We start from the raw sequence: 23583 nt of genomic DNA on the forward strand, positions 1-23583 counted from the left end.
TCCCATCACATTTACATTGAAAATATATCCCAGTTGGAACACTTCCTTATCTCCCCTGCTGCCCATTACCATCTCCATCACCCCAATCCTGGTCAACGGTTACAGCTTCCCTATGGGCTTCTCCACCTCCACGCTTGTACCCCTACAGTCCATTCATTAACACAATGGCCAAAATGACCTTTAAAAAAAGGCAAATTAGATCATGTCAACTCTACTCTACTTCCTACTTCAACCTCTAATAGCTGTGCGTTGTAACCAGAATATAATTTACACTTGTCAACAAGGTCAGTAAGACGCTGAAGCATTGGTCCCCTACTGACCTCTCTGACCTCCTCAGAGACACTTTCTCCTGAGCTCACTACACTCCAAGCCCTACTGGACTTCCATCAATCCCTTAAATAAACCAGATTATTTGCTGACATTGGGGCTTTTGCACAACTTCTCTCTGCCTGGAATACTTTTCCCCAGATCTTCATACAGCTGAGCTCATCATTCAGGTCCCATCTCAAATGTCACATAGTATGAAATGTTTCTGACTACTTTATCTTGGGTAGTTTCCTTATCCCCCCCAAGCCCCACCACAGTCCCTAATTTTTACCCTGTTAGGTTTTCTTTACAGCATTATTATTATTCTTTCGATTTATCCACACGATTTGCAGTTCCCTATCAGGCCACAAATACAACCAGGAGGGCTTTGCTTGTTCCTCCTCTCCCTCTCCTCCCTTGGCAGATAGTCCCTGACACACAGTACACATCCACCAAGAATTTTATCCCTTATTTACAGACCTCATTTCTCCCTCCACTTACAGATCTAGGTTTAAGGACCTGGAGTCAACTTTCCCAGGAAGAGAGTTTACACGAACTTCTGTCCAGCACAGAGGAGTCTGGACTTCCGATTTAGTAGCAAGCACTGACCAGGAGAAATCTACCAGGTGTGGCCAGAAGTTACCTAGCAAGGCCTATGCAGTAATTCTAAGTCATAGCCTAGTGAATGTGCAAAGAGCCAGAGAATTTACAGAAAGGTAGTGCAGAGAAGCTCTCAGTATAAACATGTGAATCAGTAAGTGAGCACCCCTGGTTCTCAACTCTGATGTACATCAGCCCCTTCTACAGAGCTTGTCAAAGATAAAAGATGCCTTGGCTCTTCTCTAAACCTACTGAATCAGTGTCTCTGGGGTGGGCTCCAGGAATCTGTATTTTTAAGAAGCGTCACTTTTGAAACCACTGGAACAGATGCACAGCTTGAAGTCCTGGTTCTTTCATGTATCAGATTCTCGTGTGGAGGTGTTACAAAACACAGCTACTCAGGTCCCATCTCAAGCACCATGACCTAAAGCTCTCACCCTTGTTTTTAAGTCAGGTGTTAACAATTGTATCAAATATGTGTGTGGTGTTTTATAGATTCAAAAGGCATTTCCCCAACCCTTATTTGATTCTGGGCCTCGGTTTCAAAGCTCATCCCATTATCTGGAATATATATTCTCTGGAGAACCCCCAATATAGCCATCATTTACCCAGCGAAGCTTTGTAGCAACGGGAGCAAGAGAGCAAAGGAAGGCTTTCTGTGCGGCCACTTACCGTAACTCCAAAATGCTGGTCACATTTCGAGAGGGAAAGATGCGCCGGATGTAATTGAAATCTCCAACGAAGAGGCTCCCATCAATTCCAACAGCCAGAGCTACTGGGGCCAGCAGCTTGTTGCCTTCGGCAAGGCCATTGCAACTGGGACAGGAAATGCTTCGGCGGCGGCCATTGCCCATGATGCTGGTGATGATGGCAGGCTGCTGGGTCAGGAACTGGTTCTCCCCAGTGCCCTTGTGTAGGATTCCTGGGGGGCAGGGAATAGGGGTGGTTACTGCAGCCTTCCAGGGAGGATACTTCTATTGGCTTATGGATGGTGAGGGGCAGTGGTAGAGAGAAGAGAAACAGTAGGAAACTTTGACCTTTGGGGAACACCTCTATTACCTCATGATGCTGGGAGAGACGTAATGGGGCACTGCCCCCCAAGAGTAAGATATCATTTGTAGGGGTAATTGAAGAAGAATTATGAGGTACGCTAAGGCAGATGGTTGGGGAAAAACAGCCTAACATTCTTTGACATTTAAAAGGAGAAGATGGAGGGGTGTGGGGTGGCTCAGTTGGTTAAGCATCTGACTCTTGGTTTCGGCTCAGGTCGTGATCTCACGGTTGTGAGACTGAGCCCCACGTCGGGCTCCCTGCTCAATGCAAAGTCTGCTTGAGATTCTCTTTCTTTCCCCTCCCCTTGCTTACACGTGCTCTCTCTCTCAAATAAGGTGGAAAAACCCATGTGTATTTTGGACATTTGATGAAAAAATGCCGAGGGAAGAGGACAGTCTACCACTTAAATGTCAAGGCTGCAGAGAAGGTTCCGGAGGAGCTATATTTGGGAAAGAAAATGTGCCCACATACCACTTTTAACGTTGAGAATGTGATGTTTGTCCAGAGACCAGCCACCGAGGTTGGAAGGGTCCAGCTCGAATCCTTGAAGGAGGGCTGTCCTTTTCTCCCACAGAATTAGACTGGGGCAGGTCTCGTATTCAAACCCAACAGACACTGAAAGATAAAAGTGGGTGGGGCAGAGTGGAGAAAAGAGTTTCCTTGATTACTCCCGAGCTTTCCAGCTGGAATGAGAAACACATGTTCATGGTAATACAGATTCCTTTCCAGAAACTCACTCAAGGAGGCGGGTTGATTGCTTTTCTCCTTGTGATTCCACACAATATTAAATTCAGATTTCAAGCTGAACTCAGCCTTGAAACTTTACACAGTAGTACTCTTTGGGGATAGAAAGACTTTTCCAATGAACAGCTGGCTTTCAAAAATGACCCTAGTGACGTGGAAGGAGGAGAAGAGGCACTGAAAAATGAAATACAACTCTCCTTTAGAGATGGACAGGAGACTGTTCCTCTCAGCCTGCTGTTCGCAGCATGCATTTATTATATTTGGGGTTATTTATTTTCACTCACGAGGACGAAGGCCTATGGAAGCAGAGTGGCTCATTTATAAGGAGATTTTGGAGGCAACAGCTTGTGTAAGTTAAGGCTCTTTGTATGATCACTCAGGATTCCAGAGAGTGCCAGGCGAGGCAGGCATGGGGACAAAGCCTGCCAATTATGTGACAATTCAGTAGGGAACAGAATCCAAAGACTGTAAAAATCCTGCATTTGCCACATGGACAAATGGGAGAGGGAGGTGGGAGATGAAGGACTTCAGTTCTAACCCTGCTCTTGCTCCCACTTCTCGTGGCTCTGTTTTCCCCATTTGTAACACAGAGCAAGCGAAGCCTCAGTTTCTCAGAGAGATGTGGTAAGGATAAAAGAGACAAAATGCCAAGATGCCATGCATTTTTAATTGCAGCAGGGCTTTAGAAATAGGAGGCGTTGTTATTATCTGTATTCGTACTGCATCACATTCTTAACCACGTGCGCCACCTTTGGGGATTTTCCACAGCCTCCTTTAAATCCTGACGTATAGGAGCATTGATAGGAATGGAAGACACATTTTATTAAAAACAATGACAACCCACATATATTTCCTAATTTGTCCTCTGAAAATTCCAAGATACAACCACCAACCCAGTAGCAAAGAGAATTGCTAGTGCCCGGCTTGTGGCCTCGAAATATTATTTCTCATAAAAGGAAATCAGGCAGGGCTCCTTGAAGAAATGGCTGGAGCAAGAAATGCATAAGATGAGACTAGGCCATTTTATCATACCAGATAACAAGGAAGAAATCAAAATCTACTAGGGTTATGTCAAAAGAATCTGGGAGTCAGTCTGAAGAGTGTGCCACTGACCAAAAATGGGACAATCTGACCATTAGTAGAGATAATAACTTCAATGGATTGAAACATATTAGATACATTTTATTCTATGAGTTCATAATGGTATTAGGAAATTAATTTGCTACCATTAGTAGGTTCGAGGATCAACTTATTATACTGAAAATAGTAAATAAAGGGAAACAATTGAGCATTTGTCCCTTCTTTCTTATTTGAACTATACCTCAAATAACCAAGTAGTTAATGAGAGAATATCTCCATATGAAAGTATTCCCGCTAATAAATGGAAAAGCAATGGCAAAATTAAAATATGACTTTGCAATCCCTAATGACCTAATGGATCTAAGCAATGAGCATCCATGGCCACTGAAACCATGAAAGCGTAAACAAGATGGCGTTAGGTGCCTCCTGATGGAAGATGACAGTGCCACCTACCCAGCTATACTGCTTAAAAAACAAAAACAAAAACAAAAACAATCCAGAAACTAAGATACTTAGGAATAAATTTAACCAAAGAGGTGAAGGACCTATATGCTGAAAACTATAAGACACTGATGGAAGAAATTGAAGAAGACACAAATAAATGGACAGATAGTCTGTGTTTATGGATTGGAATTATTACCGTCATTAAAATGTCCACACTACCCTAAACAATCTATGGACTCAATGCAATCCCTAACAAAATTCCAATGGCGCAGCATAGAAACACGAAAATGAACAAACAATCTTAAAATGTGTTTGAAACTGCAGAAGATCCCAAGTAGCCAAAGCAATCTTGAGAAAGAACAAAGCTAGAGGCATTAAACTCCCTGATTTCAAACTATATTACAAAGCTATAGTAATCAAAACAGTATGGGATAAAAACAGACACACAGATCAGTAGAACAAAATAGATAGCCCAGAAATAAGCCTATACATATATGGTCAATTAATTTATAACAAAGGAGCCAAGAATATACAGTGGGGAAAAGACAGACCCCTTAATAAATGGTGTTGGGAAAACTGGACAGCCACATGAAAAAGAATGAAACTAACCACTATCTTACTCATACACAAAAATTAACGCAAAATGGATTAAAGACTTGATTCTAAGACCTGAAACCATAAAACTCCTAGAAGAAAACATAGTTGGTAACCCCCTTGACATCGGTCTTGGCAATGATTTTTTGGTTTGACACCAAAAGCACAGGCAACAAAAGCAAAAATAAATGAGACTGTATCAAACTAAAAATCTTCTGTGCAACAGAGGAAACCATCAACAAAATGAAAAGGCAACTTACTGAATGGGAAAAAAAATAGTTGCAAATCCTATATCTGGTAAGGGGTTAATATCTAAAACATATAAAGAACTCCTACAACTTGGTAGGGAAAAGGCAAACAACCCAATAAAAAAATGGGCAGAGGATCTGAATAGACATTTTTCCAAAGAAGACATACAGATGGCCAACAGTTCATGGAAAGATGCTCAAAATCACTCCTCATCAGGAAAATGCAAATCAAAACCACAATGAGATACCACCTCCTACCTGTTGTAATGGCTCCTATCAAAAGACAAGAAATTACAAGTATTGGAAGAGATGTGGAGTAAAGGGAAGCCTCCTGCACTGTTGGTGAGAATGGAAATTGATGCAGCCACTACGGAACACAGTATGGAGGTTCCTCAAAAAAAAATTACGAATAGAATTTCCATATGACCCAGAAATTCCACTTTAGGTATCCATCCAAAGAAAATGAAAACGCAAACTCGAAAAGGTACCCGCATCCCATGTTCATTGCAGCATTATTTACAATAGCCAAATATGGGAACAACTTAATCGTCCATTAACAGCTGAATGGCTAAAGAAGATGTGTGTGTGTATATAATACTATTCAGCCATAAAAAAAATGAAATTTTGCCATTTGTAACAGCACGGATGGACCCTCAAGGCATTATGTTAAGTAGGTAAGTGGAGAAAGACAAATACTGTATGATTTCACTTTTAGGTAGAATCTTTAAAAAATAAAACAAAGCTCACGGATTATAGAGGCAGATCGGTTTGTTGCCAGAGGCAGAGGGTGGGAGGTGAAAGAAGTGGGTGAAGGGAGTCAAAGGTAAAAACTTCCAGTTATAAAAGAAACAAGTCTTGGGGATACAATGTATGGCATAGTGACTATAGTTAATGATACCATATTATATACTGTACGTCACTACCAGAATAGATCTTAAGAGTTCTCATCACAAGAAAAAAATACTTGTAACTGTGTGTGGTGGATGTTAATGAGACTTGTGATCACCGCACAATATATATAAATATGGAATTGTGTTGTATACCTGAAACTAACATAGTGTTGCATATCCGTTATACCGCAATAAAAAAATAAAGTTATGATAAAGACTAAAAAAAAAAAAATCAAACCTGAACCTTAGAAAGCCTCAAGATTCCACTCTCAGTTTACAAGAGATCTGGAACAAAGCAATATATTAAGAAGCCACAGAGATGCAATCGGAAAGCAAACTAGACTATAGGAAATTCTACAAGCAAACAATGCAGTTGGTGCAAAATAAAATAGAGAACTTAAAAAAAAAAGGAGCTGGAGATGGAAGAGAAAAGCATAGATTAAAAAAAATTAAGAGAGATCAAAATTGCATCCACCACACACAGTTACAAGTATTTTTTTCTTGTGATGAGAACTCTTAAGATCTATTCTGGTAGCGACGTACAGTATATAATATGGTATCATTATTATTATTTAGATTCTGATGCAAACAAAGCACTAATATTTTATGATATTCATAAGACAATTGAAATATTGAGTAATGGGCTATTTGAAGATATTAAGAAATAATCATTTAAAAAATTGTGATAACCGTTGGCATATTTTTGAAGTGTTTTTTAGAGATACATGGTAAAATACAATGGATAAGATGATGTGATATCTGAGACTTGCTTCAGAAAAATATTGGGAGCAGGGAGGTGGAAAGAAAGGAAAAACCAGTATTCATCACGACTTGATAAAGCCAGAAGCTAGAGCATGGGGGGTGCGTTATAATATTCCAACTACTTTTCGATGTTGGATATTATTTTGATATCGGTAAAGTCTGGTATAATATTTGATTAGCCATTTTCTATTAAGTGCACTAATTACTTCAGTAACTTATTACTATCTTTACTAAGTGAATAACTCCACTTGCCCATGAAGCAGACCACTAGGGCCGTATCCTGAGCATGTGTAACCTGCTAGGTACGGGGAATTTAGGCAACTCATTTACCCCTTCCGTTCTGTCCCATCTGCACAATGGGGGTTATGAGAGTGCCTCCTTGATAAGGTTATTGAGAGGTTACCCAAGATAAAGGCTTTTGCACGGTGCTCTGCACAAAGGGAGTGTCTGATAAATACTGGCTGCCAATTACAGTGAGAATCTCTAAGTTTGCTGGCTTCTTCTTTTGGTAACTTATTATAGTTCTTGGAAATTGCAAGCCGAGTGGGGAAGGAAATGCAGGATTCTGGATTTTAATTAATCCCACACAGCTTTCCAAAACTAGGAAAAGATACGGGGTAGGTTGATACTCATTCACAGCTCACAGTTCTTCAGAGACTGATAACCAACAGACCCCTTTCTTATGGTAGTCTTTCAACACCGGGCAATCATGGGATTCCCTCAAAGGCACAGCCTGAAACACAGCATGTGGCTTTCACGTCCCCTCCAGCTCTGTTTTCTGATTCTGAGCCATTTGCAAGTGCTCTCTGGGAACACCATCTAGCCCCTGTTCCACCTCTTTCCCCTATCTCGAACGTTCTCCTTATCCATACATTCCAGCCACACTGGCCGTCTCTTTGTCCTTCAAACACACCTTGTTCTTCTTGCCTTTTCTGGCAGAAGAATGCTCTGTTCCTGATTTTCACATGGCTCCATTCTTGTCATTCAAGAAGCTGAAGTGTCACCCGCCAAGGAGCCTTCCCTGCATGCCCACCCACAGTTGCTCTTCCTTCCCAGTAAATATCACTTATTTTTACTTTCATATTAGCACTTTTCACTGCTTGATAGTTTCTCGTCCAGTCTGTGTTTATTATGTTGATCCCCCATGAGTACAGAAGGTCCATGAAAGAGGACTCTTCTCTACCTTACTGACCACTGCATTCCTCTCCACCAGGACAGTGCTAGTAGAACGCACAGTAGGAACGCACAGTAGGAACTCAACATTGATCGGATTAATGCATGACTAAATCCAAGAGTCAATGAGGAGCTGAAAACGCAACATACCAACAGCATCAGAGAGTCCATATACCCTTTGGCCGTATGCATCTGTCTTATCCCAGATGAAGGTGTAGGCCAGGTTGGGAGAGGCCTGGAATGACTTCTGGAAGAGGTGCCCCTCTACAGCGACCATCAGGTGAACCTTGATAAGGTTCAGGGGCACCGTGGACTGGGTCATGGTGATCTTCAACAGAGACTTATAGCCCGCGGTCCTGGAGCTCAGGTAGCGAAGCTTCACATTGGAACCAGGGAGCTCAATTTCTTCATGAAGAACCTGGAGAGGAGACACGTGGTAGACGTACCACAGCCAGTGAATTCCTGAGGTTGCCTGTCTGTTGCCCCTCTCACCAAAGCAACATGCCTTATGTGGGGTGCAAGAACCACTTCCCATGACCGAGAGAGAGAGAGAGAAAGAGAGAGAGAGAGAGAGAAAACAGCCAAACTTTATCGTACACCATGGAGTGAAGGGGCTGAGGTTATGATTTTTGGATTAATAATTATTCCTGGTCACTGTTGTGTTTCTTTTTAAAAACCACACTGTTGGCAAAAGATGTAAATAAGAACAGCAGGCTTTATTGCTAGCTGCATGTAAGGAGGCCACAAGAGGCTGTAATTATATGAACCTGCAACTTCCAGTGACAATTGGTATAAAGCAACAGGGAGGCAATAATGTAATATGCCCTCTGTCCTAACACTGATGTAGATCCTTAAAGTGCCTCTTATCATGCATCTCTGTGACTAACAGGAATAAAAAGCAATTTGCAGGTGGGTTGCACATATGTATATTGTTTTTATTTTATTAAAAGCTCCGGTGACTGCCAAAGCCTTGAATGACAATCTGAGAACATCTGGAATGTCCAGGAGAGATTCAGTTTTCTCTCCAGCGACCCTCCATTCTATTGTGTTTCTACTTTTTGTCCCTCCCCCTTCATGTTACTTTCTGGCCCACCCAGAGAGTGAGATGTGCTGAGGGGAAGCCGGCCAGCCAGCCTGGGTGAGGGCAGTGTTGAAGAGTCCTACTCCGGTTCCTGCCCTTCCTACCTGGGTCTCAGGCACAATGGGATTCTGCCCAGGGGCCGCACTGAAGAAGGTGGACAGCGGGGAGGAGATGATGATAGGATCTGGTCGGACAAAGCCACTGAGGTCACAGCTGGGGATGGAGTTCTCCTCGGTCTTCATCACCAGGGTGTCCATGGCGTAAAAGCTATTCCACGGTAGCCACACGGTGCGTTCCTGGCTCATGAATGGTGCTCGCTCGAAGTGCAGGGTCAAGGAGGCTCCCCCGTTGGCGATCAGGTCAAACCTGGAGAGGGGGTAAGTGGGCTCACTGAGAGGGATGAACTTGCCTTTAGACAAGGCAGGGGCTCTGAACTCTGCCCCTGAGGGCAGTGGGGGGGACAGAGCACGCAAGAGAAGAACGTGGGCTTTGGAGGCAGATGGGCTGAGTTAGAACCCAATCTCTACCACTTACTAGTCTTGTGGCTGTGGGCAAGTTAGTAACCCTCTCTGAGCCCGTTTCTTCATCTGTGAGTTGGGAATAATGATACCCACTTCCCAGTATGGCGGTGAGTGCAGAGCAGGGGTCAGCAAACTTTGCCCACGAGCTAAATCCAACCAGCCACCTGTTTTGGCAAACAAAAGTTTTACTGGAGTACAGCCACGCCGATTTGTTTACTTATCCTCTCCAGCTGATTTCGGGCTACAAAGGCAGAGCTGAGTAGTTGTAACAGAAACCATATGGCGTGCAAAGCCTAAAATATTTACTATCTGGCCCTTTACAGAAAATGTTCCCCCGCCCCTGCTGTAGAGCACTTAGCATTGTGCTGGGCTAACAGCAGTGTTCAATAAAAGCAGAGTTAGAATGCTCACTGCTAAGTCACGGGAGGGCCTCGTTAAAGCTTTCTACCATCTACCTGGACTCTTACGACATATATATTTGGTTTCCCAGAGCCTTACCTTTGGCGATACAACTGACATGTAACATTAGTTTCAGGTGACAACATAAGGATTTGATATTTGTATATATTACAAAATGAGGGCCACAAAATCTAGTTAACATCTACAACTACACGCAGTTACACATTTTTTGTGTGTGATGCAAACCTCTAAGATTTACTCTCTTAGCAACTTTCAGTAGGCAATACAGTGTTAGTCACTATAGTCCCCGTGCTGTATATTACATCCCCAGAATTTACTTATTTTCTAAGTGGGAGTTTATACCTTCTGAACCCTTCATCCGTCTTGCCCTGTTTCTGGTATGTTTGATAACTGTTCTTAAACCCTATTCCTGTTTGTTCCTCAAGAGCTGGACAAAGGTATATTACCAGCAAAGTAAAACAAAGGTAGTTCTTTCCCAGTTAACAGAAAAGCAGGAGGTCAATGGGGAGACGTCTCCCAATTTTAAGTTTTGTTCCTCTACGAGGATCTCAACTCTTCAAGGGTTGGTGGCGCTTTCTTGGTCACTTCAGAATTTCCAGCAATTAACAGAGTTTCTGATCATAGTAAAAACTCTGAAAATATACAGACACACTGGCTTCACCCAATTTGGGTAATACTTCTGGTGGGTTTTGTTTGTTTACTTTTCACGGTTTACTTTGTTTTTGTTTGTTTACTTTTGGTGTTTTTTAGCAGACATACAATGCATGAGCGAGGTGCACATGAATACTGAGGTCAATATCAGAGCATGCATAGCCCAGCACTTTATGAACTTGTTTGTATGTTTTTGGGCATGCGTACAGCTGGGGATGGTTTTGTACAGGACACAGAAGAGAGTCAAATGTCTTGATATGGGATACAACCAAACCCTCAATGTCTGTGGCACGCACTACTATACAACAGATTGTGTGATTCCTCGGAGCATTCACAATACATCCTGTTACTTCCAGGGCTTTGCAACCTGACCAGGCTGGAGAGGCACCAATCCTGGAGGTTGGATAGATGATATGGGAAGTGGGTTTGGGCTGTAATTAGTCAGGAAGCAGCTGAGAGGGATGGGGCAGCATAAGGTAGGGGCCGGCAGCAGGCCAAGGACTTAGAAATGTCCTCTGTGTTGTCATAGGGCTTTGCAGGGTGAGAACACTGGCTTCTAAGAATGAACGAGGGCTGGGGTAGGTCTGCACACTACACGCTCACCGTCCTAGCGCTTTAAAAGAATCAGATTTCGCTACAAAAGTGTCTGAGTGAGGGGGCACTTGGGTGGTGTAGTCGGTTAAGCATCCAACTCTTGGTTTCAGCTCAGGTTGTGATCTCAGGGTCCTAGGATCCAGCCCCGTGGCAGGCTCCTCGCTCAGTGGGGCATCTGCTTGGGATAGTTTCGCCCCTCTCCCCCGTGCCCCTCCCCCACCTGACTCTCTCTCCCCTTCTAAAATAAATAAATAAATAAATAAATCTTTAAAAAAAAAGAAATGCGTGAGGGAGGTATCAGAAACTTTCTGAATATTGAGGTTTTGATGGAAAACATCAGATGTCTTCTTGGGGTTTCAGAGGTGGGAATATGAGAATAGCGTTATTGTGGGCTGGTCAATTTTGAAACTACCTGCAAGACTACCTTAGGACATCAGAGAGTGAGGCCAAACTCTTCACCAGAGAAAGGCAAGACCACAGATCTTACCCACATGCTACGGCCGTGATTTTCCAGACTCCGGTTTTATGGAAAAAAGCATTGCATCAGATTTACAGTAACTGTCTTCCTTGTCATTTGGAATAGAAGGCAATAGTTTGTGGGGTTTTTTAGCCCAGGGTGGGTGAGTGATTTCCTCATCCCATAGATTTCTTTTCTTCTTCTTCTTTAAATTTCAACTCCATGCCCAGTGGATTAAGGAAATAACATAGCTTTCATCTTGGTGGGGGCTGCACGGGTGCATGTTTCCAATCAGAAGATAATAGGGAAAGGTTGCCTTCTTCACACAGCAGGGTGACAGCTAAATGTATTTAATTAGACTTCTCTGATTACATCCCACCCCCTCAAAACAGGCACGAAAACAACACAGCTCCTAAAGCCACAGATGAAAGCAGAAGGGGTTCACCACAGGACACTATGTCATGTGGATCCTGTCACCCTGCACTGCCTTTGATTTAAAAGAGGAGTTTCCAAGAGCCACTCTGCCTTTTTCTGTCTAGAATCTGCCCTCCCCCAGCTCCGGCCTCAACACAAGCACACACACAGAAAAGTACTTACCTGACACGGAGAAAGGGAGAATGATGGTTAGCAGCAGCCCTAGATAAGCTGGCCCTTCTATTTGTTTTTCATTCTGGATCCCATACCATAAAGCAAAAAATATATTTGGGGGGATCCTCCCTGGGGCTCTGGCCTGGTGAGCCTCGCAGCCCACAAGGGGAAGCCATGTGGTTCTAAGCCAGGAGTACCATCTGTCTCTTCACCTGCACCCTCAGCCCTGAGTAGGCAGAGCCCACATGGATACTTACGTGCCATCTTGGCGGGTAATGGTGTAGCCGTATTTTGGGTACTTGACAAAAGACACGTTCACTCCAACCAGAGGAGTCCCATCTGTAGTTACTACTTGGCCTCGAATGAGAGAAACCAAGCTGAAAGAAAAAGAAACAGGAGTCCTGAGCCACACAGAGGAGAATAAGGACACCAGGGGGCAGGTCAAGTTCTCTTTCCCTCTTGCTGCTGTCCCCACCCATCCTCCTCTGGTCACTAAGGTAAGAAGACTTTCGACATTTCTGGATTCACATGATCACCCCTCATGGGGAGGCCTTAACGCTTGCTTTCCTTGAGGGGCAGAGCTGGTGACATGTCGGAGTGAAATCCACGGACAGCCTCCCCACTCACCTGGACGGGCAGTGGGGTCTCCTGTGCCCTTCCCTCTACCCCTGGCCTTGCTCCGTCTCTCGACGTCATTTGGCTTTTGTTTGGCTGGAGCTTCTGGCTGCCCCTCACCACTCATGCTTGTGCCTTCGTCTGGCACAGAGAGTATTATACTCGGGTGAGAGCTTCCCCATCTGGCTACTCATTTCCTTTTCTGGCTTTGGAGAAAGGCAATGTTACTCCCCTCCTCCAGGCTGGGATGTCAGAGGGAACGGAGGGAAGCACACAGAGGTGTTTTTTTTTTATATGATTGTTAAAGAGCTGGGACATCTACATACATGTTTTTTGCTGCCCTCTAAGAGCAAACTTTCTCACAACCCGTGAGAGCCTGAGGAAAAGAGAACATGGTAGATATATTTTTTCTGAATTCTATCCTGGGTTCTGGATTCCACCTAACTCTATTTCTCTTGTATCAAATTCCTTCTATCTTGATGGGGCAGGGGTGGGGGTGGCTGAAATCCCACTCAACTTTTTTCCACTGTCAGTGAAAGCTCTCCTCTCTCCAGATCGCGTAACTAGAACTTTCTCAAGGATGTCAGTATCCAACGAGCAACTTCTGCAAAATCCCATAAAGCAACAGAGATGCTACAACAATCCCCTCAAAAACCACAGAGGCAGAAGGCACATGCCTCCTCTTACCTAAATTTTCTGATTTCACAGAGAAATGGGTTAATGGACTTCCATTTTTGCACTTAGCCCCCAGACCACCAGGCAGGTCTGCAGCTGTATGGGGAGCCTTCAAGCCACTGGGCATTTGGCAAAGACAGAGAAGTTCTCAGGTTTCCAGGTTCCTGGCATAGTCCCAGTTTCTGGTGTAGGAATCAAGCTGACCTGTTCTTTGCCAGAATCTTGTCCAAGTCTGCTCAGTTTTTGGAATGCACTTATTCCTGCCATCTCAGGTGACCCCAGAACTGGAGGGATGCTTTCTCTAGGCACCTCTCTTTTTATTAGCAATACCCCCAAGCGTTCAACTCCAACCCTTTGATGATCTTGGGAGGGTGTAGACTGTTCCACTGACAGCTCTAATTGTCTGCTACGGGCTACCTAACAAATGCATCCCATTTTTAGCTTCTGGTTCCAACTATAATGCTAGAGTCCTTTGAAAGTAGAAAACTAAATCATGAAAATAATTCTTTTGTTCAATTCCATTTTCTTATCTTAGCGCCGACTAAGATTTCTTTCATGCCTTCCGAGACACAATTTTCAATCGATGTGTGTTGATGACCACAAGGTACAAAGCGCTGGTGATGAGAAAACAAAATTGGGAGTATGTCCTGCAGCGGCCCCCCCCTATTTTATACCACTGTTATTTCTTTTAAATCATTCCTATAGCATAAGTCTTTGTAGAGCGTCCCAGGAATAAAAGGGGCCTGGTTGCCTAGGCTTCCTACCCTCTATTTTCCTAATTCTTTATTGTTGCTGGCTTCATATCGTTTCTAGGCAGACAATTCACAGAAAAGACTCAGCTAAGACATGCTATCAGTTCGTTTCTATTTATGATTATTGATGTGTAACAATTATCACATTATCTAGATAGTGAGATCTGCTCTGTAAATTATAGTGGTGGAGTCAAGGCATGTTAGTGATTTTTGTATGCCATTATCTCGGGGAAATGCCTTCTTAGAAGTCTTGAATTAACTTCTTTTTTACTCCTAGCTTTCGCCTTCATTTTTCTGTCAGAGGATAATGCACTAAAATTCACATGCTTGGTGAACTCCAACCTATGTCTTGGAGTAACATTTTGTATTTCTGAATCATGTCTCTATGCCGACATGCTGGAACGTGGGCTCGTGTGGGTGGTGTTATCTATTGCGACTTTCAAAGCTCCGGAGAAGATTTCTCTAAAGCAAGTTTCCTTCGCCCAGATCTCTGGGGCTGGTCTAGTCCACCAAATATTCCGGAGTCCCTGCCTCCTCTCCTGCATCCTGGCTGTAGATTGAGGTACCTTCTGGAAGTGGTAACTTTGATGAGGAGGAGAAGATTGAATTTTAAGGGACAAAAAAGAGAGTATCAGGAAATTCCTGGATTTAGGGTGGAAAAAATGAAATGTTAACAGGAAGCTGAACAGAGCATGGGCCTTGGAAAGATGCATTTACTGTAAGAGCAAACTGTATGCGAGCCCTACTGAAACGCTTCCAGCCTGGTGCAGGGGCCGCTCGTGACTCTTTGGCGACAGGAATTATGTTCGTAATTGAAGGGAAGCATACCTGCAGCATCCCTGTCCCAGAACTAGGATTTAACAAGCAGATACTTTTGTGATCAAAAACATTTGTGGTTTCTTTTATTTTTGAGGGGTTCTTGTATTAAAGTAATAATATAACTGTGTGAGTACATTCTATAATATTATTCTAATTTTATCAATCAAGAAAATGAAATCTATGAGGTTAAATAACTTGCCTAACGTGGCACAGGCTAGGGGGTGTCAGGGCTGAAATAGAAGAGGGCTGAGATTATTTTTTCTTTTCTATTTTATTTTTAGGAAAACAATAGGAGAGAGGCTAAAGTTGCTAGCCCGAAGTGACCATGTTAAGTGCCCTCATACTCAAATTGCTGCCAGGAACTGGGGCTGTGCAACTTTCCAGAGAGTTCCTAGGGGCTGTGGAATTAATCGGCCTTACCATTACCTCCCACCTCCCCATCCCGCCTTCGCCAGGCTATCCCAAGGGGGAGGAGCAGAATCTGAGTTGTGGCCTGATGCTGTTTCCTCCCCAAAGTCTAGTGTGGGGGGCACCAAGAGAATCATTTAGAAAGCTAGGGGCTCCCGTGAGAGGTGAAGTCTGGCATTTCCTTTGCTGGCTGGAAGCCTGCTTGAGCAGCGTACTTCCTGAGTTGCTTCTGGGCCTCCCCAGAACTAAGCGAGGATAAGGAGAAGTAAGAGAAGGAAGGCACGAGGAGGATGGTTAGAGGGGTAAGGAGGCCAGAAGCACCCCACTCAAGTTCAAGGTTTCTAGAGGTTTCATGAGAGAGGACCCAGCCATCAGCTCTTATTTCCGCATGGGAAGGAGCACCGAGATGAGACAGACATCCCCCAGGAGACCATACCTGCCATCCTCACATGTGCAGACACCATCGACATCTGGACCCAGACCCACCAAGAGAGAGATTGTGATATGCAGGCGGGCCATAAGAAGACCCCTGCCTCTCTGTCCTTCCTCTCACCCCCAGAATCAGAAACAGTGCCTAGGAAGGAGAAGGGGACGGGATGCCTCAAAGACAACTCTTCCCCTTGCTCTCCTCTCCAGGGGTACAGCTCTAACTTGTCCTGGGAGGGAGGGAGGAGCCTAGCTGACTATAAAATAAACCCAGAATTTGCCCCAGAATTGCTTCAAATTAGCAACTGAGAGCAAAAGTAAACTCAAGAGAAACCCCATCATTTTGGAAAGAGAGATAAAATGCCCCAGCACGGCATCTCGCCCAAAGCAGGCCAACAGTGGGTGCAGTTGCTGGGGTTGCTGGGAGGACCGGAGATGGTCTACATAAAGTCTCTGGCTCTTCAGAGGTGCTCAATAAATTCTAATTTATGTTATTCAGTTAATAACTGCTTTCAGAAATACCCTACTGAATGAAATATTTCAGTGGTGATCAGACAAAAGGCACTGTCAGAAGTACTTCATAAAGACAGAGACGATAACAACAACAGTATCATGATCTGAAAGCCAGACCATCCACAGATGTCTCCAGCAGGTTCTGGATGGAAGGTGGCCAAATCCCACAGAAAGGAAAGGGCCCTCTGTGAACCAGAGAGAGGAGCTGCCCTCATGGGGTAGTTTCTAGGCCAACTAGGCCCACCGGAAAACCAGAAGCACTTCTTCCCGCTCTGCCAGGAAGGAAACCCGCCACGTCGGCAACCTGTACGCACAGAAGGGTGCCCACCTGCTATTGAAGGGGTTGTCTCCGGGGATGATGTGGGTGCTGTCCTTGCCTGCCAAGAGCTTGATGCGGTCGTAGAAGGATTTCACCGCAGGCGAGTCTGTCTGGCTCTGCTGAATGATGTCCAGGGGGTCCCGGGACCCTCGGCAGAGCAGGCTGTTCTGACAGGCCGACTGCAGGCAGCAGTCGGGGTCCAGGCAGTCCACCAGGCCATCTAGAAGGGCAGAGAAGGGTCAGGGTCAGTGAAGCTGCTGAGAGATGCTCACACCTTTGTCAGAACAGCACCCGCCCTTCCCCAGGGCTTGAAACGGCAGGTCTCACACAGCCAGTCTAGTTTAATTCCAGTACGGATGCCGAGGAAAGAAAAGCCCGAGAGGAAATCATCGACAGTGTGGACAAACGATTATCTCCAGGTTGCAGATCAGTGTGTGTCTCCCTTCTTTCTTTCTTCGGCTTTTCTAGGATTTCTGCTTTTTCGGTTCTGAGCAAGTATTACTTGCGTGGTTGGAAACAAAAACAAACATTTTGCTTTTGAACAGCACAGCACAAAAAATTATCCATAGCCAGTTCTTGGGGCCTGTGCTAACGGGCGCGCCAGTAATCAAAATGTGGGGGAGCCCCTAAGTCCTGCTGGAATAGAGAAAAATGTTCCATCCCCGCTCCCTCGCAGACAGGGAGGGTACTGCTGATCAGTCGGACAACTGGGTGGGGTGAGTTCTACACTTTCCAGGAAATGTGGGGAGAGGGCTTTAGTTGGAGTGCCCAGAAGTTAAGCTATCGGTTCGCCGAATTACTTCTGGGGCGACCTTGCCGCACACCTGTAGTGCTTTGCCCATTCTGATTTACTTGCCCAGATCCCTGCCCCTCCACCCCTTTCCTGTGCTGATTCCTATCATTCATCTACCATTGAACAAATATTTGAGCGCTATCCATGTTCTGGAGATGAAACATGGAACAGAGGATGAAGAATGATGGCGTTTGTTCTTAAGGAGCTGATGGTACAGTGGGGGCAGAAACAGATATGACTTATCCTCTAACACCCAGACTAGGTATGGCCACCTCTTCTAGGAAGCCTTCCTGGTGATGCCTCTGGCTAGGTTAGGGTATCCCTGCTCTGCATATCCCTGAATCAGAGTTTCCCAGAGAATAGTTCTGCATCAAAATCCCATGGGGAGAATCAAGGGTCTACCCCGGGGCTTCCCAGGGAGAGCCTCCAGAAGCAGGCCCTGGCACCTGCCTTTTCCAGGTGATTTTAATGCACAATAAGTTTTAGAAACCCTTGGTAATGCCGACTTCGTTGTGCTAGAATTTTCTCTGGGTGCTCGCCTTCCTGTCTGGAAAATGAGCTCTTTGAAGAGAATAACAGTGTCTTATTCATCTCTATATTCACAACTTACTTAGTGCCAACCACGGAACTGGGCACCCAACAAAGGTTTGTTGAATGAATAAACGACTGTTTCCCCTTCTCGCGTGTGTTAGGGCTGGGCATGGGAATGTTTTGGGCAGCCTTTGCTCCTTGGAATTCCCTATTCGAATGGATTAGTTGGCCAACCCTGATTCACTCTGCTGGGTGAACTGACTGAACACACAGAAGAGAGAAAGGCTTGGAGAATAACTTGCTTGCACTGCCCAGATTTGATAGCAAGGTACTTTGCGGCCATAATTAACATCATAGGAACTTGTACTCAGACCCTGGGCTGTGACCTGACGAACACGTGTCCTGGAACACTGAACCAGAGGCCTGCCTGCGTGCTTTCAACTTACTACAATGTAATTTTTTGGCATTACTCTTTTCGTTTGGTTCTGCTAATGAAATTGAAATATGTAATTTCACCAAAGTTCCACTGTAATTTAGCAATTAATGTACAATTATTTTAATGCATTACTTTCTTTTTAGCAAACAAACAAATTAGGAGGTTGTGTGTTTTGCTGGGCTTTAAATTACTAAAACTAGCCTCTCATTTTCCACATGGGCAAATGCTGCTTCCGTGGCTCGTAACACATTTAGATTTACAGAATTTCCTAGAAATGCAGACGCGGGAGGGTGAGCAGGCACGCACACACTTTAAATTTAGAGACTTTCCAAGTCGAGGCTCTGAACACCTCTGCCTGATGTGCTGGCTGCATCGGGGACTCCCCAGAGGCTCACAAATCTCAGACCCAAGGAACAGGGCCAGAGAATTGTATCTCAGCAGCAGGACGATGCTGGGGCACCGTCTCAGATCTATGTTCAGATCGTATAGTGGATCCCAGAGCCCTTGGCAGAATACGGAAAAGACAAGAAAAAAATCCGCATAGCATGCTGCCTTTAACATCACCTTCCACGGACTGCCTTTGCCAGACAGGAGGAATCTGCCGTGGAATGCCTGCTTTGGATTTAAAATTATCCCGCTGAGATCTGTTGGCGGTGCTCCCTTCAGCAGATGCAGAAACTTCTCAGGTGAGAAGAAACACGTTGCTATTAGCACTGTAGATTTCCTTAAGGCCGCCGGCCTCTTCCCATTCGAAGTTCCATCTGTCTCGGGTGGCCTCTGCCTCCTGAAGCTGGGAACATCTCCTACCCCCCATCCGATTTACCACCCCCTCCATATGACCAGCTGGAGAACCTCATCGGGCCCAAACAGTAACTCAGGACAGTTTTCCAATTAAGCACTCAACACCTTCCTCCCACACGCTTGCTCATCTGTTACTCGTTCTGGACTTGAGACTTCTTCAACAGTGTGGACCTCAAATTTCCCCACTGTTTTGTCGATTCGAGGGCTTTTTATTTAAGGGCCTGTCTGGCAGGAGATGTCCTATAAACACATCAGCAATAGCAGATGGCAAATGTTAAAAACAGAAAGAAAAAAAAAGGATAGAAATGATTTCCTCCCACATATTTACATTTACCTGCTCCGGAGATGGCGCATTTGGGGTTCTATCGGTTATTAAGTGTGAGCATACGTTATGCCTGTAATGACCTCATCATGTTGCGTGATTATGGGCTGCTGCTGCTGAACGCTTTCCGACGACACCGTGAACTTTAAATTGGCACTCCAATCTCCCAGTGGCCTGTCAGTCATGAGAGCCGCATCTTTATGCCAGCAAGCCCCTCGCATGGAGTCTGACATGGCAATCTTCAGTAAATTACCCTGTCACTGACAATCTTGCAGTTATCTCGCAAACAATCAAGCAGGCAATCAAACTGTTCTGAATTGCCAGTTCAGGACCTGAGAGGCTGCCGGCGTCTCTATTCAACAGGGGCGCGAGAGCGGCACAGCCCTCCCCGACACTGGACGGTTTCTTTCTCTGTTTATCCACCTACTTGTTTGTCTGGTGGGCTTTTTCCCAGGGAAGGTGGGGGGAGAGGTGTGTGGCGTCCTCGAAAAGGACCCAATTCTGACTCAGTGTTTGGGGAAAGTGACCCAGGCCTTCCGGACCGGGCCCCGTAGCAGTGTGGCACGTTTGCGTCACGTGACCTCATTTACTTCACTCCGTGAGATGTGGCCATGGAGAATTATCTAGGTGCTGTCAGAAGGCAGGCTCAACCACAGCTCTGGCTGCATGCCACACGCATATGTCATACGCTAATTGTAATGGCCATTTCAGAGAAATATGGACGTGGAGAAACTTTCTGGGAACAATATATGAGATATTCTTTTTATTGCTTTTGATAAAGAAAATCAGAATCTTCCGTAACAGGTCTAGCAAAAGGAAGCAGAAATCAGGATGATGCTAAATTGAATCCTTTGGATTAGAATTCCTAAGGTAAAATTTTAACCAAAAAGCCTACACAGTGTCTGAGGGAAGAGCCTGGCCTCTGGAATCAGACAGATTTGGGTTTGAGGCTCATGCCCTCTAGTCCCTGGCTGTGTAAGTTTGGAAAGATAACCAACCTTGCCGAACCTCAACTTCTTTGCTTTTAAAACTGAGTTATAATAATGCATATATCATAGGATTCTGTGATGGGGAACAAATGAATTGAGATGTATATATATCAATATATATAATGTCAGTCTGGCATAGAATGTATTCAATGAACCGTGGTATTACTATAACCAGAAACTCTGCAAAGTTTTCAGCTTTTTCAGTTTATAAAAACCGGACGTGGATATCAGTGAAATTAATATCCCCTGTTGGAGTCATTCACTGGTGTGCGCCATGGGTAGGTTGAATCTTGGCAAGAATGTGATGTTTCCACATAGTGATAAGTTACTCGGCAGTGATAATAAATGCTATCGATTGAACAAGATTTAGATAAATCTTGATTTCAATCCTCACGGCAACCCCGCAGAGCAGAACAGAACCCTTAAGCTGCACACTCCGGACCAGGGTGGCTGGGTTTGCATCTCAGAGCCGGTGCAACCCATCTGCTGACCCTTTGCAATGAACCGCTCTGCACCGCAGCTCCCTCACGTACAAAACGTAGGCGATGATGGCGTTAGAAAGTGCTGTGTGGAGGATTAAAACAGTTCTTACATGCACGGCACTTGGAACGGTGCCTGGTACAGTGACTACTCGGTGAACTATGTGTTCTGCCCATTATCACGCCATCATCCGCCCTAGAGAGTTGGAAACTGAGGCTCAGAGAAGCTAAGCAAGTTATCCAAGTGGCTTAGCAGCAGCTCTGGATGAAAAGTAGGAAAAGGCAACCAGTGAGATCCTCACCTTCTGGCTTCTTCATTATCAGAAGGAGGAGACCTTTCTTTCCCAAAGGGAGTCTGAAGACAGGGCAGTGGACACCCACCAACTGAGAAAGGATGGGTGGCCGCGAGATTTAATTCCTTCTGCAGGCCTGCCTACAGCCACCGCTGGGAAAGAGTCAGGCTGGTTGAAACAAGCTTCTAAAAAGGAATCAACAGGAGAAACAAGATGCTTGGGAATTCATTCCCTGCCGTGCAGGCTGCCGGGGACCGTGCTATTTACCTGTGAGATCAAACCCCCATTCAGCTGTTTACCATTGGCACAAGGTGGCACTTGCCTTCTGGGCTGGCTACAAGTTTGTGTGAGCTGTTTCCAGCCCTTGCCTAGTTCGCACCGTTGGATTTTTAAGGGAGCTCCTGAATAGGCAAAAGACAGAACCTCAAAGCTTTCCCCAAACACATACTAGTGAAGCTATGCTCAGTGGGGAGGAGGCCACGGGTCAATGGCGAGGCTGCAGAGAGCCATAGTAGATGCTGGATAGTTCAGAGTTGGCTGAAACATGCACATCTTTTCTGTTGGGAAAGGCTGCCTGAGTCCGCACATCACTCTTACGGAGAAGGGAGGTCTCTAGGAATGAGAGGGTGTTTATTTCATTCATTTCATTTATTTTCCTCTTTGATCTTTGTAAACTGGGCAGCTTATGGAGAATCCAGATGGAAGCATTTTGCTCAATTTTGGTGGCTCTTATTCCCTGTGTATGCAAGTGATTCCCTTTATAACTTGCCTGAACTCTCCCGCTTTCTTGGGTATTAAAGGCTTCAGGAAAACATCTAAATTTACGTTTCTTAGTTTCATTTTGTGACACAAAATCACCTCCAACAATTCACTTCAGGTGTCATGGAGAGCTCTGCTAGTGTCTGCACATAGGACCTGACTGGGAACTGGTCAGCATCTCAGATTTTAAAAATGAACCCCACACTTTTCAGATCATGGTCCGATGAGAGGCATCACCAACCACCAAATCTACCTTCCCTACTCGTCTGGCCAAGAGGCTGCTTAAAACTAGGAAGAGTACACACGGTTCCATTTATAGGATGTTCAGAATAGGCAAAGTTAATCAATTATGGTAAAAAGTTAGAAACTGTAGTTACCTTAATGGGGAGGTACTGGCTGGGAACTTGCTGGGTGCTGGAAATGTTCTAGATCTTATTCACCTGGCTATACACACAACAAGGTGTGCATTTAAGACAATGCAATTTATATACTTGCTAACAGACTGACTTTAGGCAAGATACCAACCTGCCTGTGTTCTGTCTTCCTTATTTGCAGAGTGGGCATGATGATGACACCTCCCAGGAGCAATGGGAGGACTGAGATAACCCACACTGGGTGGATGAACAGCTGTGAGCACCTAGTAACCTTGTACGTGCTTCTGAATCTTTTCTACTTCTTTTCTTCTTGGCATCGTATAGGTTCGTTTAGCATACAGAGTGAGGTACTTGCCAAGTTCTCATTTCCCCAAGGAAAATAGAGGGAATCCAGGTGGTGGACCCAATAAATCATAGGGCCCTTCTTGAGATCAGTTAGTGATGGCGAAGTAGAAAATTAACAAAGAGTGGAGAAAAGTGGGGAGGCAACAAGTTGGGGCAAGAAGGAAGAAGCGTGTGCTGCTTGCTCTTTGAAGGGAAATAAAGGAGTGGTGGAAGCTGGCTGGCAAAGGCCAAAGGCACCTGAATGGCCAGGCGCATTAAGTGGCTCTGGAATAAAAAGAAATATGGCAACCCTACAATTTTTTTGCCTTGGGAGTTATTATTTTTTTTAAGGTGAGCTCCTTTAGGACCATATCTAAGTATGTGGGGTCCCTAGCAAATATTTTTTTGCCACGCCTCTGTCTATATAAACAACCTGAGTTACCCGAATTGACATATCAGCACCATTCTCATGCTGATCTCACAAGATCTTGCAAAACACTCCTGCAGCCAACAGGAGCAATCTACTTGCCAATATGTCTACTGGAATTAAGATTGGGCACTGGGCCCTGAGATATCTCATAAATGCAAATCCCCAAACATCTCTGAAAATCTGGTCAACCTCACATGCATGGGGATGGGGTGAGGGATGGTAGAGGGTCAGAGAACACTCTGAAAGGGAGAAACTGCTGACCCTGGCGAGTCCCTGCCACTGGGGGAGCACTTCGAAAATTTCAAGAAGAGGGGGCACT

General features: G+C 44.9%; 1 protein-coding gene across 2 annotated transcripts in view; it reads right to left on the bottom strand.

Moving 5' to 3' along the window:
- TENM2 (teneurin transmembrane protein 2) overlaps positions 1 to 23583 on the bottom strand; it is a 905304-nt gene that overhangs the window by 68717 nt on the left and 813004 nt on the right. For both annotated transcript variants that reach the window (XM_040630317.1, XM_040630318.1), the window contains 6 exons: positions 16743 to 16953; positions 12464 to 12583; positions 9080 to 9341; positions 8045 to 8312; positions 2431 to 2574; positions 1579 to 1828 (listed from right to left, as the gene is read on the bottom strand). In XM_040630317.1, coding sequence (XP_040486251.1) covers positions 1579 to 1828; positions 2431 to 2574; positions 8045 to 8312; positions 9080 to 9341; positions 12464 to 12583; positions 16743 to 16953 — 1255 coding nt within the window. The remainder of the gene's footprint in view (positions 1 to 1578; positions 1829 to 2430; positions 2575 to 8044; positions 8313 to 9079; positions 9342 to 12463; positions 12584 to 16742; positions 16954 to 23583) is intronic.

Source organism: Ursus maritimus, unplaced genomic scaffold, assembly GCF_017311325.1.
Source record: "Ursus maritimus isolate PB19 unplaced genomic scaffold, ASM1731132v1 scaffold_15, whole genome shotgun sequence".
In the NCBI taxonomy this organism is placed as follows: Eukaryota; Metazoa; Chordata; class Mammalia; order Carnivora; family Ursidae; genus Ursus; species Ursus maritimus.